At 39.0% G+C, this 16,517-nt stretch overlaps 1 protein-coding gene across 2 annotated transcripts in view; it reads right to left on the bottom strand.

Annotated features, from left to right (window-relative positions):
* EMC8-9 (ER membrane protein complex subunit 8/9) overlaps positions 1-16,517 on the bottom strand; it is a 67,897-nt gene that overhangs the window by 43,825 nt on the left and 7,555 nt on the right. For both annotated transcript variants that reach the window (XM_090378621.1, XM_090378620.1), the window contains exon 2: positions 3,989-4,065. In XM_090378621.1, coding sequence (XP_090234747.1) covers positions 3,989-4,065 — 77 coding nt within the window. The remainder of the gene's footprint in view (positions 1-3,988; positions 4,066-16,517) is intronic.

Here is a 16,517-nt window from a genome sequence, read left to right as displayed (position 1 = left end):
AAATATTTTTAAAAATAAATTGGATGATTATTATTTGTACCAGCATGTTAGAAAGAATAATAGGAGTGAGAATATTCCTGACCTCATCTTTACTCACGAAACAGATGACATCACAGGGCTTAAAGTACAGGAACCATTGGCAGATAGTGATCGTGCAGTCGTTAGTTGGAAAATAAAGATGTTGCAGTAATTAAAGGAAAAGGCACAGTTTTAATTTCAAAAGGGGGGGGGGGATGGATTATCACAGTTTAAGACACCATATAGAATCTATTAATGAAGCAGATTGCAGAGTGAGGGTGAACACATTTGAATCATGGAATACCTTACAAGCAAAAATCACAAAAGTCATGAATGTGTATATACTATTAAGAAAATATTGCACAAGGATGCAGAGATGGATGAATGTGAAACTGGCTGGTCTAATAGAGCAGAAAAAAGATAGCACAGAATAGTTACAGAGTGACAAAAAGTACTGAAGCCTACAACAACTATAAGATGATTTGTAATAGTACTACACATAAGGTTAGGGAAGCCAAGACTGTATATGCGAAAGCACTGACTAAGAGAGCAAATAATGGGAGACAAGGAATTTTCGTGTATGCAAATACAAAGAAGAAAGCAAATCAGATTGCACCCTTCTGTATTGGATGTGGTATTAGATAACCCAGCTGATGTTGCCGATGAATTGAATAGACACATTGCATCAGCCTTTACTGACAAAAGACCCTTCATGCTAAGAAGAGGCTGTGCAAATGAGCAAATGAGACTGAGCCATATGAAATTAGAGAATTTGAAATCGCAGATGACTATTTATTAGAAAAACTTCTGGGCATACAGGCAAGTAAAGCTCCCAGAGTTCATCACATATACCTAGTAATTTTGGGGAAGACTGATAAATGATATTGACGAAGGGAGAAATGGCATGATCAGTACTAAACGGCGCTCCTCCAGGATAAATTGAACAGGCTTCAAGAATTGACAGAAAAGTGGCAGTTATGTTTTAATGCAGCAAAATGCAAGGTCTTACATTTGGGAAACAGAAAAAAAAAAAAAAAAACAGCAGAGGAAGAAAGGGATATTGAAATTTATGATATAAGCAGATATGAAGTTTTCTGAGAAGTGTAAACAGGCAGCCAGGAAAGCACATGGTTTCCTATTAACAATTTATTAAACATTATCATTCTCTATAGACAGGGAGGCCATAATCCCATTGTATAAAGTGAGTGTGAGACAACATTTGGAATACTGTATTCAACTATATTCACTTGTGCAAATGTGACCCCAATTCACAAAGGAGGATCAAAGGCTGACACAAGTAATTATAGACCTGTGAGTTTAACTTCTGTTTCAGGAAAATTAATGGAGGCACTGGTTAAAGAAGCACTGCAGGATCATCTAGACAAGACTTCAGTTATAGCTCGGACACAGCATGGTTTTGTTAAGGGGAAGTCTTGCCTGACCAATTTGATTGGATACTATGATGCAGTCACAAAAGAACTGGATGCAGGGAATAGCTTTGATATTATATACTTGGATCTTAGAAAGGCTTTTGATACTGTTGCACATGGAAGACTGCTACACAAATTGGAGCAGTGTGACATTGGAGGCAAATTGCTGCTATGGATAAAGGGGTGGTTGAGGGGGAGAAGACAGAGAGTGGTAATCAATGGACACTGCTCATCGAGGACTAATGTTATTAGTGGAGTCCCTCAGGGCTCAGTGTTGGGTTCATTATTGTTTTCTGTATTTATAAATGATATTGATGATGGTATATCAAGCTTAATGTCCAAGTTTGCAGATGATACAAAGGTTGGCAGGGTTGTCAAGGACACTACTGCCACTATGCTGCTGCAACAGGATCTGGAAAGGTTGAGCAGATGGGCTGAGAGGTGGCAAATGTAAAGTACTACACATGGGAAACAGCAACCCCAGAGCAACGTATCAACTCTGTGGTACTACACTGACAGTGGTAGAGAATGAAAGGGACTTGGGGGTGGTTGTGCAGGCAGATATGAAGTTCTCTGAGCAGTGCAGACGGGCGGCAAGAGTAGCTCATGGAGTATTGTCAATGATATACAGGAATTTTTCCAGCAGGGATAAGGAGGTGATTATTCCGTTGTATAAGGCAATGGTCAGGCCACACCTAGAGTACTGTATACAGGTCTGGAGGCCTCATTTCAAGAAGGATGTAGAGCTGCTGGAACGAGTACAGAGAAGGGCAACAAGATTAGTGAATGGAACAAAAGGGTGCTCTTACGAAGAAAGGCTTAAGTTTTGCAAATTACAGTGTCTGGACTCTAGGCACCAGCGAGGTGATCTGATAGAGGTGTATAAAGCCTTGAATGGTTTGAGCATGCTCAATGCTGATGGGATTCTCCTCTAGCTCAGAATAATCACCAAATTCAAATTGAGGAAAGACAGATGTAGGATAGACGTGCGGAAATTTGCCTTTAGCCAGCGGGTGGTTGGTTGGTGGAACAGACTTCCATCCCTTGTAGTGGAGGTTGATAGCCTAAATAAGTTTAAGGCTCAGCTGGACAGGTATTTTGAACGAATAGAGGGGTGAAGTGGGTTTCTTTTTTTTTTTTTTTTTGGCTGATGCTGCATAAGCTTGCTTTCTTGCATCAAATGCCTCTACTAATGCTAACTATGGAGAACTCATCTGAAAAAAAAAAAGAAGCCATTGAACTTCTTGAAAGGGTCCAAAGATGGGCAACTCACATGGTGAGATCAGCAAAAGGGTGACTGTATGAGGAAAGACTTCGATTATGAGGGCTGCAGAGCTTGGCAACAAACACTTCAGAGGGGATCTGATTGAGGTTTATAAGGCTCTGTGAGGGATTAGTAAAATGAATAAAGGTAGAATTTTCACTGGTATAAAGAATTCCAGACATGGGGAGGCATAAATTCAAATTATTGGAGAAGTGGTTTAGACTATTCTGTAGGAAATTTTCTTTCTGTGGAGGCAACTTATCCAAATAATCAACAGTTACTGATTATTGGAATAAGTTGCCTTCACAGGTAGTTGAGGCTGACAGTTTGAAGAAATTCAAAGGTAAACTGGATAGTTACCTTCATGAGGAAGGAAGTGCATAATTTGTTGTTTTTCCTCTTTCCTTCTTTATTTTTTTGGCTTTCTTGCACTATTTGGCTAATACTAACTGTGATAAGTAGTTCATAGGTTGGCATTTTTGTTTTGTTTTAGCTAAGAAACTTTATTATAGTAAGGCTATAACTAATTTAAAATTCTACAAACAACAGAATAGGTTGAATAAACAGAATAAACTTGATAGTGTATATGTTTTATTACATTTATGTATCTATCACTTTAGTGTATTATTCTCAAGTTAAACGGAAATCATGCCTTAGACTAACAAAGCAACAGGCTGAAAGTAGCAGGAGTGTTGTGGTATGGGGAGAACTGAAGGGGAGTGAGTCATGGCCTAAAAATCATGGCCTAACAAAATTTTCTAATGAAGTAAGAAGTGTATTTAAAACATCTGAATACATTTTTAATTTTTTAAATTAAAATTATCATGATGGAGCCAACAGGGTTGTCTTTGTGTCAGTGTTTGGTGCAAGAGTAGAAGGAAATTAGGTGTGAACTCAGTATTCTGATAGGAGTTTATAAGAACTCGAAGAACAGGATAGATGCCCTCAAAGGAATTAAAATGGGGGCCTATCAAGCTCGCAATTGCCTAATTCAATGCCAGTGCATCAGGTATCACAGCAGCAATCCCCAAGGAAGAATGCACTGGTCCCACAGGCAACAAATGGAATGCAAATGGGATGTATATGGATAGCCCATGATATACATGTGATAGATAAGTGGTGATTAACAGAATGGTGAACAATGGGATGACAAACGAGGAATTCATATGTACCTTTTCTTTAGCATATATTTATATGCCAAAGTAAGAAATACTCTGAAATATGAATAAATACTTGTGCAAATAAAAACACAAATGGTTACTGAGCAAATACTTACACAGAATCTCTATAATTCTCATTAGCCTGGTAATATCCTGCTATAACCAACCCATTAGTTTTGCAGTACTGTTCAACCTGCAAATAAATGACAAATGTTTACCTACCATTATATGAAAACTGTTTTAAAATTAATAATATGAAATAGGAATAAACTTGTAGAGCGTCAACTTAGAGATCAAAATTCCTGAGAATTTTCAATTTTTGGCCTTTGCATGCCCAAATCAGACAACTGATTCTACCAAGAGTACAAGTTTTATTCCGATTTTCAAAGCCATTTTCCTAACACCATTATAGTTTGTGTCTACAAATTATAACAGATGGTGATAAGTTATGGCAACACCTATTTGAAGATTTCTAGATAATTTTTGTGTGCAAAAATAGACACATTAACTGAAATAACCTTTAAAAATATTGGTATATATGTTACGAACTCCACAGAATCCAATATCAAAAACATATATAGGGTATATACCCCCACATATCAAAAAGGTATATACAGGGTATTTTGGGAGGAATCTGCCATACTGTAGGAGCACGTTCTATGATCCAAAATAAGTAAAAAATTGCATATAAACATTGATCAGAAATGTCTGCTTTGGCTGCTAAAAGTTTTGTAAAAATCGAATAAATTTTTAGGATTAATGAATAACACTAAAACTCACTCATGACAAGAAATATTTTTATTTAGGGTTAAATTAACATTACAAATGGGGGGGGGGGGAGAGAGAGAGAGAGAGAGAGCAATAAACTCCTTTGTGCAACTTCATATGTTGCAAATTTCAATGAGAACACCTGTAAACAAATTGTATGAATAACTTAATAATGCTCAACATGAAAGGCCAAACTGGGAGATTAAATTCAGTGCAGTCTGTAGAACGCTTTATGATTATGCTTCAGATTGGAGTAATGTCAGAAGTGGGGTTCCAAGGATTCGACTACTGTTGTTTCTGATTTTCAAAAACAACATCGATCAAGAGATAGGGGGAATGACATCAAAATTTGCAGCAAATATAAAGATTGGAAGAGTCGTTGATAATCAGTGCCAAGTAACGTGCCCTCAAGATGACTTGAACAGGCTTCAAGAATGGTTAGTAAAGCGGCACTATGTTTTACTGCAGCAAAGTGCAAGGTTACACTTGGGAAATGGCAACCACAAAACAACTTATACACTTGGCGGAGCTGAAATAAAAACAGTAGAAGAAGAAGGGGATCTGGCAGTCACAATTTGAGCAGATATGAAGTTCTCTACGCAATGTATATAGGTGGCTAGAGAGTCTATGATGTCCCGTCGATGATTTATCGAACGATATCCTGTAGAGGTAGGGAGGTCATGACCCTACTGTACATTACATGGCAACTGTAAGACCACATTTGGAATACTGTGTGCAAATAGCAGACCTCTTCTTAAAAGAGACAGCGAGTTTCTTGAAAGGGTCCATAGATGGCCAGCTCACATGGTGAGATCGGCAAAAGGGTGACCACATGAAGAAAGACCGATCGTGTGGCCTACAGAGATTGGAACCCGGCAGCCTTAAAGGAGACCTGAATTTTTCACTATTATAAAGAATTCCAGAACTAGGGAATATAAATTCAAATTACATGGGAAAAGGTTTAGAGATAGTAGGGAGTTTTCTTTTAGCTGGCACATCGTTAATTATTGAAACAATGTTAACTCTGCAGGTAGTTGAGGCTAAAATTCGTAAGTCAAAGAGATGGTTACACACATGAGAAGGAAAGTGCATAATTGTATTTTCTTATAAATAGGAACAATATGAGCCCCAAAACCGTTCTAGAAAGTAGTCTTCAATCCAACTTTCTTCCATAGGTTTCCAATTGGATTCAAATCAGGTGACTGGTCACCTGATTTGAATCCAATTCAAAATGTATTAAAGATGTATTAAATGATCTTTTATGCTATTTTTCCCTTTTAAAGACTAATGACACATAATATTTATCATTTCGGTTCAATTAGCATTAGTAAAGGCATATGATGCAAGAAAGCAAGCTTATATAGCATCAGCCAAAAAAATAAAAAAAAACTTCTCATTTCACCCATCCACTTGCTCCAAATGTTTGTCCAGGTCTGCCTTGAATCTATTAAAGCAATCAACTTCTACGAAGACATGTGGAAGTTTGTTCCAGCAATCAACCAACCGATGGCTAAAGGCAAACTTACGCACATCCATCCTACAACTGTCTTTCCTCAATTTGAATTTATGCCCTCACAGGCGATTATTCTGTGTAAGAGGAAGAATTCCATTAGCATTGAGCATGCTCAAACCATTCAGGGCTTTATACACCTCAATCAGCTCACCTCACAGGTGCCTAGTCTCCAGACACTGTAATTTACAAAAATTAAGCCTTTCTTCGTAAGAGCAACCCTTTGTTCCATTCAATAATAACCTTGTTGCCATTCTCTGTACTTGTTCCAGCAGCTCTACATCCTTCTTAAAATTAGGCCTTCAGACCTGTATACAGTACTGAAGGTGTGGCCTCACCATTGCCTTATACAAAGGGATAATCACCTCTTTATCCCTGCTAGAAAAATTCCTGTATATCATTGACAAGAAACCATGAGCTACTCTTGCAGATCATCTGCACTGCTCAGAAAACTTCATATCTGCCTGCGCCATTACTCCCAGGTCCATTTCATTCTCTACCACTGTCAGTGTAGTACCACACAGTTGATACTTTACTCTGGGGTTACTACTACCCGTATGCAGTGTTTTACATTTCTCAATGTAAAACTTCAGTTGCCACCTCTCAGCCCATCTGCTCAACTTTTCTAGATCCTGTTGCAGCAGCAGCATACTGTCATTATTGTTATTAACAACCCTGCCGACTTTCATATCGTCTGCAAACTTGGACATTAAGCCTGATATACCATCATCAGTATCATTAACGAACAGAGGGGTGAAGTGGAAGTGGTTTCTTTTTTTTTTTTTTTTTTTTGGCTGATGTTGCATAAGCTTGCTTTCTTGCATCATATGCCTCTACTAGTGCTAATTAATAAATACAGAAAACAACAATGGACCCAAATCTGAACCCCAGAGGACTCTCTGTCTTCTCCCACTCAACCATCCCTTTATCCATACCAGCAATTTGCCTCCAATGCCACACTGCTCCAATTTGTGCAGCATTCTTCCATGTGCAACAGTATCAAAGGCTTTTCTAAGATCCAAATATATGATATCAAAGTTATTCTTTGCATCCAGTATCTTTGTGACTACATCATAGTATCCAATCAAATTAGTCAGACAAGACTTCCCCTTAACAAACCCATGCTGCGTCCGAGCTATAACTGAAGTCTTGTCTAGATGATCCTGCAGTGCTTCTTTAACCAGTGCCTCCATTAATTTCCATGGAACAGAAGTTAAACTAAAAGGTCTGTAATTACTTGTGTTGCCCTTTGATCCTCCTTTGTGAATTGGGGTCACATTTGTGGTCACCAACATTATAATGGTTCATTAGAGATTTAAAGAATGCAATCTTTTCAAACTTTTCAATAATTTCAAATTTGCATTTGCCCATCATTTTCCCGATTTGTAAACAAAAAAAAAAAAAAAAAATTTTTTTTACTAAAAAAAAAATTTCCAACATATCTTTGAAATAAATAACTAAACAAAATTTGTGCTTATGCAGTGCAATGGAACAAAACAATCGATGTGACGCACTAAATGAAACTAAACATTTGGTCTCTCTCTCTTTTTTTTTTTTTTTTGTTCTGAGCGGTACGTGTAAAGCCAGCAGGGTTGTAAGATAATAGGTACACATGTTATAAATCATCGTCTCCCAATGATGATTTATAACACCGGTTCTTGTCGCTTATTTATGACTTGCAAAATATCTGTTTATACCTATTCTAGTTATTACTTGAATTTTAGGATTTCTGGTTGATTTTTTTTTTTTTTTTTTAATTTGCAGTCTTGAAGTGTCCCGGTAAATTGAGTCTGCTATACTTTATTATTACAGTATTTAATGTTGGTAATATCTTACTGTGTGTTTAATTTATCAATTAAACTATATTATACATATATTATAACCCCATATGTTATATATAGGGTTAGCAGGTGTTCACTTATATCTGCAATTTTAGCCATCCACAGAAGGTCCTGGAACATATCCCCCACAGATATGTGGGTCTTACTGTATATACATTTGTAGAAGAAAAATAAATTTACCTTCATATGTTATACGTATCATATTGAGGCAAATTTCTCTTTCTTCTACAAATATTGAAATCAAATAGAATGTATTGAGCACATAGCTTTGGATTATACTATCAAATACTACCTCTACTCTGCCAGATAGTGACTGGAGGAAGTCCGAGTAGTATGTATGTGGGGGGGAGGCCATTGTCGAGGCCACATTATGTCAAGGATCTGGGTATATTCTTACCATGTGTACGCAATATCCAAAAATTTCATTACTTCACACAGCATGTCACACCATACTTTTCATACTATTGAATACACCATGAATTGTCAAACTAATAGAGTAAGCTTATCTGCGAAAAAATCTAAACCTCCCAAACAACACTTCCCATTTCATTTCACAAATATACGTGGTCTCAATTCTAATATCAATCATGTCTATTTCCACTTGCAGTCTGCCAAACCCCACGTACTTTTTCTGACAGAATCTCAGTTATCGGTTGATTCAACCACTGCTCATCTCAGTTGCCCAAATTATTCGCTGTATAATTCCTTTTGCCTCAAAGGTGGTACTTGTGCATATGTTCGTTCTGATATTCCCTGTCAGAGACTTGGTAATTTTGAATCTCCTCTTTTCGATTTTCTCTGGCTTAAAATCTCTCTACCTTATTGTGTCAAATTCATCTGTTGCCTCTACCATTCTCCCAACTCCACTAATCACTTAGAGCTCTTTGACTTCCTCTCTTTGCAACTTGCCTTTCTCCAGTCCAACTTTCCTAACAGTCAGATAATTTTCCTTGGTGATTTTAATGTTCACAACTCCAGCTGGCTTCCATTTTCTAGTCACACCGACCCAGCTGGTCGAGATGCTGAGGCTTTTGCACAGATTGTTCGTTTACCTACAAGAATACCGGACAATCCTAATCACGCTTGATTTTTTTCTCACAAAAAACCCTTCTAAGTACATGGTTGAAGTGGGTGGTCTTTTAGGCACCTCAGATCACAACTTGGTGATTGTCTCTTCTCCAATGGAGCCTTTATCTCATGGCTATTCCCAACCTCGTATTGTTTGGCATTACAAGAATGCAAAATGGGATAACCTGTGAGATTTCTTTTCTTCTTTTCCTGGGTAGGATTACTGTTTTAAAACTTCTAATGTCAACATTTGCTCAGATCATGTCAGTGAAATAATTCTAGTAGAAATGGAATCCTTTATTCCACACTCCACTTTAAAATCTCGTCCTTTATCTAAACCTTGGTTTTCCAATAAATGTGCTAAGGCTGTTCAAGGGAAGAATGTTGCAAATCGTAATCGGCTTATTTCTAATTCTTCAGTTTCATTTTCTGCCTACTCCAAAGCTCGCAATAATTATAAAGCAGTTATTAACCAGTGCAAACTAGATTTTGAACAGGTTAAGAGTAGAAAACTTGCTTCATGCCCTAATGGTAGCCGAGCATTCTGGTCTCTTGCCAAAGCTATTGGCTGCAACTTTTGCCCATCTCTACTCCCACCTCTGTCAAAACCAGATAGTTCTGTTGTCACTTCAGCCAAGGATAAAGCTGACCTGCTAGCATCCCATTTTTCTTCCAACTCATGTATTATTGATCTTGGTAAAACACCTCCTACCATTCCCAACATGCTCCACTCAATGCCTCCTGTGGTCTTCTGTCAAAAGGATGTTAGAAGGATATTGACAAATCTTGATGCTAAAAAAAGCTCCAGATCCTGATGGTATTTCTCCACTTGTTCTCAAAACCTGTGCTCCTGAACTTACTCCTGTTCTTTGCGGCCTTTTTTCACTTTCAATTTCAAAGGTGTTTTTACTTCTGCTTGGAAATTTGCTCATATCCAGCCAGTTCCTAAAAAGGGTGACAAATCCCTCTAATCCAATTATTGTCTCATTGCAATTACTTCTAATCTTTCTAAAGTAATGGAGAAATCAATTAACTGCCAACTCCAACTACCTAGAAACTTTCCGTCTGATGAACAAACACCAGTATGGATTCCGTCAGTGTCGAAGCCACTGGTGATATTCTCGCTTACATTACCCATTTATGGACAAATTCAATGGAAAAGTTGGTGAAACACAAGCAGTTGCTCTTGTCATCTCAAAGGCGTTTGATCATGTTTGGCATAAAGTTCTTCTAAACAAGCTTCCATCTTATGGTTTACCAACTGTTTTTTGTAATTGGTTATCCAGTTTTCTCTCTGATCGCTCACTGAGTGTGATGTTAGATTGCTCCCTGTCTTCTAACTTCTCGACTAATGCTGGTATCCCCCAAGGTTTAGTACTTTCCCCCACTTTTTTCCTCTTGTATATTAATGACCTTCTTCCACTGACTGGAAATCCTATCCATAGTTTTTCCGATGACAGCACATTGCATTCCATGAACTTCTCGAACATCTGCTACCAATTCTTTAAATGCCGATCTCCAGGTAATCCTCCAGTGGGGTAAAGACAACTTAGTTGATTTCAATCCTTCTAAAATTCAGTCTTGTCTTATAGCTCGCAAAAAGGACTCTTCTACTCCTATGCTTATCTTTGGTGACACTCCGATTTCTAGGCAAAATTATATATCTCTTTTGGGGATTACCCTGACTTCTAATCTCTCTTGGCACAAGCACATTACAAATATTGCTTCCTCTGCATCTAAAAAACTTGGTTTTCTCTTTCGCTCTTGGAGTTACTTTTCTTCCAAACGGCTGTTCACTCTGTACAAATCACAAATCCTCACTACCATGGAATACTGTTCCCACATCTGGGGCAGCGCCCCCAAAACCTCTCTCAGGCTTCTAGATTCCATTCAGAAGAGGGCAGTTAGGGTTAATTAATGACTCCTCTCTAACAGTCTCTCCACTTGCTGTCTCATAGATGTACTGTTTCTTCTGCATGCCTTTTCTACAGATACTTCCATGGGCACTGTTCTGGATTGACTTCTATAATTCCCGCTCTCTCTTTCAAAACAGTCCCATCACGTGCTGCCACCAACCAACATCCATTTACTGATCAACTTCAAACTCACAGAACCAACTTTTCATCTTTCTCGTTTATTCATTCAACTGCATTTTCTGGAACAACCTTCTTTCATACGTATTTCCTGAAAATTACAATCTACAGAAGTTCAAGTCTAAAATCAACAAATATCTTCTTTCGTCTTCTCAACCTCCAACCCAAGCACGGTACTAAGTACTATAGGTTCTAATAACTCTCGTGTTTTCTTTCTTAGCATCGAGATTCGTCAAAATAATTCTGACATCCTTTTGACAGAAGACCACAGGAGGCATTGAATGGAGCGTGTTGGGAATGGTGGGATGTGTTTTACCAAGATCATTAATACATGAGTTGGAAAAAAAATGGGATTCTAGCAGGTCAGCTTTATCCTTGGCTGAAGTGACAACAGAACCATCGAGTTTTGACAGAAGTGGGAGCAGAGATGGGAAAAATATGCGGCCTATAGCTTTGGCAAGAGACCAGAATGCTCGGCTACCATTAGGGCAAGAAGCAAGTTTTCTACTCTTAGCCTGTTCAAAATCTAGTTTGGACTGATTAATGGCTGCTTTACAATTGCTGCGAGCTTTGGTGTAGGCAGAAAATGAAACTGAAGAATTGGAAACAAGCCAATTATGATATACTGTACAACGTTCTGATTTGAAACAAGCCAATTATGATATGCAACTACTACTATTATTAATAATAATGTCTTTAATTGATATTCAGGTGACACTCAAGTCAAAGGGGACCCAATTTCGGCGAAGTCCGGACGGTCTATGACAGCCAAATCCTCTGCTTGCACCTTCACGTTGGTGGGACTGTTAGTAATCCTGGGTATAACCTTCATGCATAAGTACATGGTGGGTGACCACCCAGGTGTGAACCAACGTAAGCAGGGGTCGAGGTGTGGCGCCCATACCACATGGAGGAACGCCGCCCCTCTATGTTACCAGGCAGTACTAGCTGGTAGATGACTCTCATCAACCGGTGAAATACCACCACTTTGCTTATTGGAGGCTTGAAGTGGTGGAACCCATGTTTAGTCTCTAGAGCTAAGATCCGGCCAACCCTTCCCTATCTCTTCCATCATGCAGTATGATTGATGATTTTTGAGGTTATGATGAATGTCGTGGCGAGATCCAATATTCCTTACATTTCGAGGGTACAGCTCTAAAACGGTGTTCGCAGGCCGGCCGCTAGTTAGTACACCGGACTGAACCTATTGGTAACTCTCTAGGAAGCTTCTGGATCAGCTAGTGTATAATCTTGCTACCTCTACTCTGCCAGATAGTGACTGGAGGGAGTCCGAGTAGCGTGTATGCGGGGAGTATTGTCGAGGCCACGTTATGTCAAGGATCTGGGTATATTCTTACCACATGTACGCCATATCCAAAAATTTCATTACTTCATACAGCATGTCCCACCCACTTTTTCTTACTATTGAATACACCATGAATTGTCAAAATAATAGAGCAAGCTTATCTGCGAAAAGATCTAAACCTCCCAAGGACTTCCTAATTCATTTCACAAATATACGTGGTCTCAATTCTAATCTCAACGATGTCCATTTCCACTGCCAGTCTTCCAAACCCCATGTACTTTTTCTGACTGAATCTCAGTTATCAGTTGATTCAACTACTGCTCATCTCAGATGTCCAAATTATTTGCTGTATGATTCCTTTCGCCTCCAAGGTGGTACTTGTGCATATGTCCATTCTGATATTCCCTGTCAAAGACTTGGCAATTTGGAATCTCCTCTCTTTGATCTTCTCTGGCTTAAAATCTCTCTACCTCATTGTGTAAAATTCATCTGTTGTCTCTACCGTTCTCCCAACTCCACTAATCACTTGGAGCTCTTTGACTTCCTCTCTTTGCAACTTGACTTTCTCCAGTCTAACTTTCCTAACAGTGAGGTAATTTTCCTTGGTGATTTTAACGTTCACAACTCCAGCTGGCTTCCGTTTTCTAGTCACACCGACCCAGCAGGTCGAGATGCTGAGGCTTTTGCAATTACTAATGACCTAGCACAGATTGTTCATTTACCTACAAGAATACCGGACAATCCTAATCATACAGCCAATACGCTTGATCTTTTTCTCACAAACAACCCTTCTAAGTACAAGGTTGAAGTGAGAGGTCCTTTAGGCACTTCAGATCACAACTTGGTGATTGCCTCTTCTCCAATAGAACCTTTATCTCATGGCTATTCCCAACCTCGTATTGTTTGGCATTACAAGAATGCAAAATGGGATGACCTGCGAGACTTCTTTTCTTCTTTTCCTTGGTCTGATTACTGTTTCAAAACTTCTGATGTCAACGTTTGCTCAGATCGTGTCAGTGAAATTATTCTTGCAGGAATGGAATCCTTTATCCCACACTCCACTTTAAAATCTCGTCCTTTATCTAAACCTTGGTTTTCCAATAAATGTGTTAAGGCTGTCCAAGAGAAGAACGTTGCATATCGTAATTGGCTTGTTTCTAATTCTTCAGTTTCATTTTCTGCCTACACCAAAGCTCGCAACAATTGTAAAGCAGTTATTAATCAGTCCAAACTAGAGTTTGAACAGGCTAAGAGTAGAAAACTTGCTTCTTGCCCTAATGGTAGCCGAGCATTCTGGTCTCTTGCCAAAGCTATTGGCCGCAACTTTTGCCCATCTCTGCTCCCACCTCTGTCCAAACCAGATGGTTCTGTTGTCACTTCAGCCAAGGATAAAGCTGACCTGCTAGCATCCCATTTTTCTTTGAGCTCATGTATTAATGATCTTGGTAAAACACCTCCCACCATTCCCAACACGCTCCATTCAATGCCTCCTGTGGTCTTCCATCAAAAGGATATCAGAAGGATTTTGATGAATCTTGATGCTAAGAAAGCTCCAGGTCCTGATGGTATTTCTCCACTTGTTCTCAAAACCTGTGCTCCTGAACTTACTCCTATTCTTTGCCGCCTTTTTTCACTTTCTTATTCCAAAGGTGTTTTTCCTTCTGCTTGGAAATTTGCTCATATCCAGCCAGTTCCTAAAAAGGGTGACAAATCCCTCCCATCCAATTATCGTCCCATTGCAATTACTTCTACTCTTTCTAAAGTAATGGAGAAATCAATTAAACGCCAACTCTTAAACTACCTAGAAACCTTCCGTCTGATCAATGATCGCCAGTATGGATTCCGTCAGTGTCAATCCACTGGTGATATTCTGGCTTATGTTACCCATTTATGGACTAATTCAATGGAAAGGTTCGGTGAAACACAAGTAGTTGCTCTTGACATCTCAAAGGCTTTTGATCGTGTTTGGCATAAAGGTCTTCTAAACAAGCTTCCATCTTATGGTTTGCCAACTGTTTTTAGTAATTGGTTATCCAGTTTTCTCTCTGATCGCTCACTGAGGGTGATGGTAGATGGCTCTCTGTCTTCTAACTTCTCCACTAATGCCGGTGTCCCCCAAGGTTCAGTTCTTTCCCCCACTCTCTTCCTCTTGTATATCAATGACCTTCTTCCATTGACTGGAAATCCTATCCATAGTTTTGCCAATGATAGCACATTGCATTCAACTTTCCATTTTGAGAAACCTTGTCCAGCTCAATCAGCTTCAAGTTCTCGAAAATCTGCTGCCAATTCCTTAAATGCTGATCTTCAGGTAATTCTCCAGTGGGGCAAAGACAACTTAGTTGATTTCAACCCTTCTAAAACTCAATCTTGTCTTATATCTCGCAAAAAGGATTCTTCTGCTCCTATGCTTATCTTTAGTGACACTCCGATTTCTAGGCAAAATGATATATCTCTTTTGGAGATTACCCTGACTTCTAATCTCTCTTGGCACAAGCACATTACAAATATTGCTTCCTCTGCATCTAAAAAACTTGGTTTTCTCTTTCGCTCTCGGCGTTACTTTTCTCCCAATCAGCTGCTCACTCTGTATAAATCGCAAATCCGCCCTGCCATGGAATATTGTTCCCACATCTGGGGTGGTGCCCCCAAAACCTCTCTCAGGCTTCTTGATTCCATTCAGAAGAGGGCAGTTAGGTTAATTAATGATTCATCTTTAACAGAGTCTCTCCACTCGCTTTCTCATAGACGCACTGTTTCTGCTGCATGCCTCTTCTACAGATACTTCCATGGGCACTGTCCTTCTGAATTGGCTTCTATAATTCCCGCTCTCTCTTTCAAAACAGTCCGAACACGTGCCGCCACCAGCCAACACCCATATACTGTCCAACTTCAAACCCACAGAACCAACTTTTCATCTTCCTCATTTATTCATTCAACTGCCATTTTCTGGAACAACCTTCCTTCATACGTATTTCCTGAAAATTACAATCTACAGAAGTTCAAGTCCAATGTCAACAAATATCTTCTTTCGTCTTCTCAATCTCCAACCCAAGCACGGTACTAAGTACTATAGGTTATAATACCTCTCGTGTTTGGGGTTCTCATAAAAAAAAAAAAAAAAAAAAATTTCTTAAAGGGGTCCTAAAGGGCTACAGCTTGATCACAGATATGTTGTGGTACTTCCAGTACCACTCCTTTAGTGACTGTAAAGACAGCAGATGTTCAAGACAAGAATGTAGCATACCACAACTAGCTTTTATCCAAATCTCCATTTCATTTTCTGCGTAAATAAAAGCTCACAACTCTAAAATAATTATGAACCGTCCAATCCATCCAAAATTGATTTTGAACAGACTAAGAAAGGAAAACTTGCTTCTTGCCCAAATAGTAGTCAAGCATTCTGGTCTCCTGCCAAAGCTATTGGCCATAATTTCTGCACATCTTTGTCTTTTAACTTCACTATTGCTGGTGTATCCCAAAGTTTGGTTCTTTTTCCTCTTTCTTCCATTGACTAGAAATCTTATCCATAGTTTTGCCGATGATAGTACCAAATTCCACTTTTCCAATTCAATAAACCTTGCTTTCACAAACAGCGTCAATTGCTTTAACATCCACTTACTTTTCTTCTAAACTACTCACTTTGTACAAATCTCAAATCCACCTTAACATGAAATTTTTCTCTCATATCTGGGTTCGTGCCCACAAAACCTCTCTCAAAACTTCTGAAGTCCATTCAAAAGAGGATAGTCATGTAAATGACCCATATCTTAAAAAGTCTCTGCACTCTCTTTCTTATAGATGTTCAGTTTCTGATGCTTTTTTTTTTTTTTTTTTTGATTTGGTAGTTGTTGGCGCATCGGCTTCTGTGGCCATCTTGCACCTCCCAAGGTTTTTGCAGTACTTTGATCCAAGCTCGAGGCGGGAATCGAACCCGCGACCTTTGGGTTGCCGGGCAGGTACTTTACCCACTCGGCTAGCCCGGTCGGCAGTTTCTGATGCATGCCTTTTCTATAGATACTTCTACTGACATTATTTATTCAAATTGGGGTACTGGGG

Source organism: Mastigoproctus giganteus, chromosome 7 (genome assembly GCF_048544385.1).
Source record: "Mastigoproctus giganteus isolate SK-2022 chromosome 7, ASM4854438v1, whole genome shotgun sequence".
In the NCBI taxonomy this organism is placed as follows: Eukaryota; Metazoa; Arthropoda; class Arachnida; order Uropygi; family Thelyphonidae; genus Mastigoproctus; species Mastigoproctus giganteus.
Note: the sequence above shows the minus strand (reverse complement) of the source record. Positions and strands in the feature narration are given on the sequence as shown.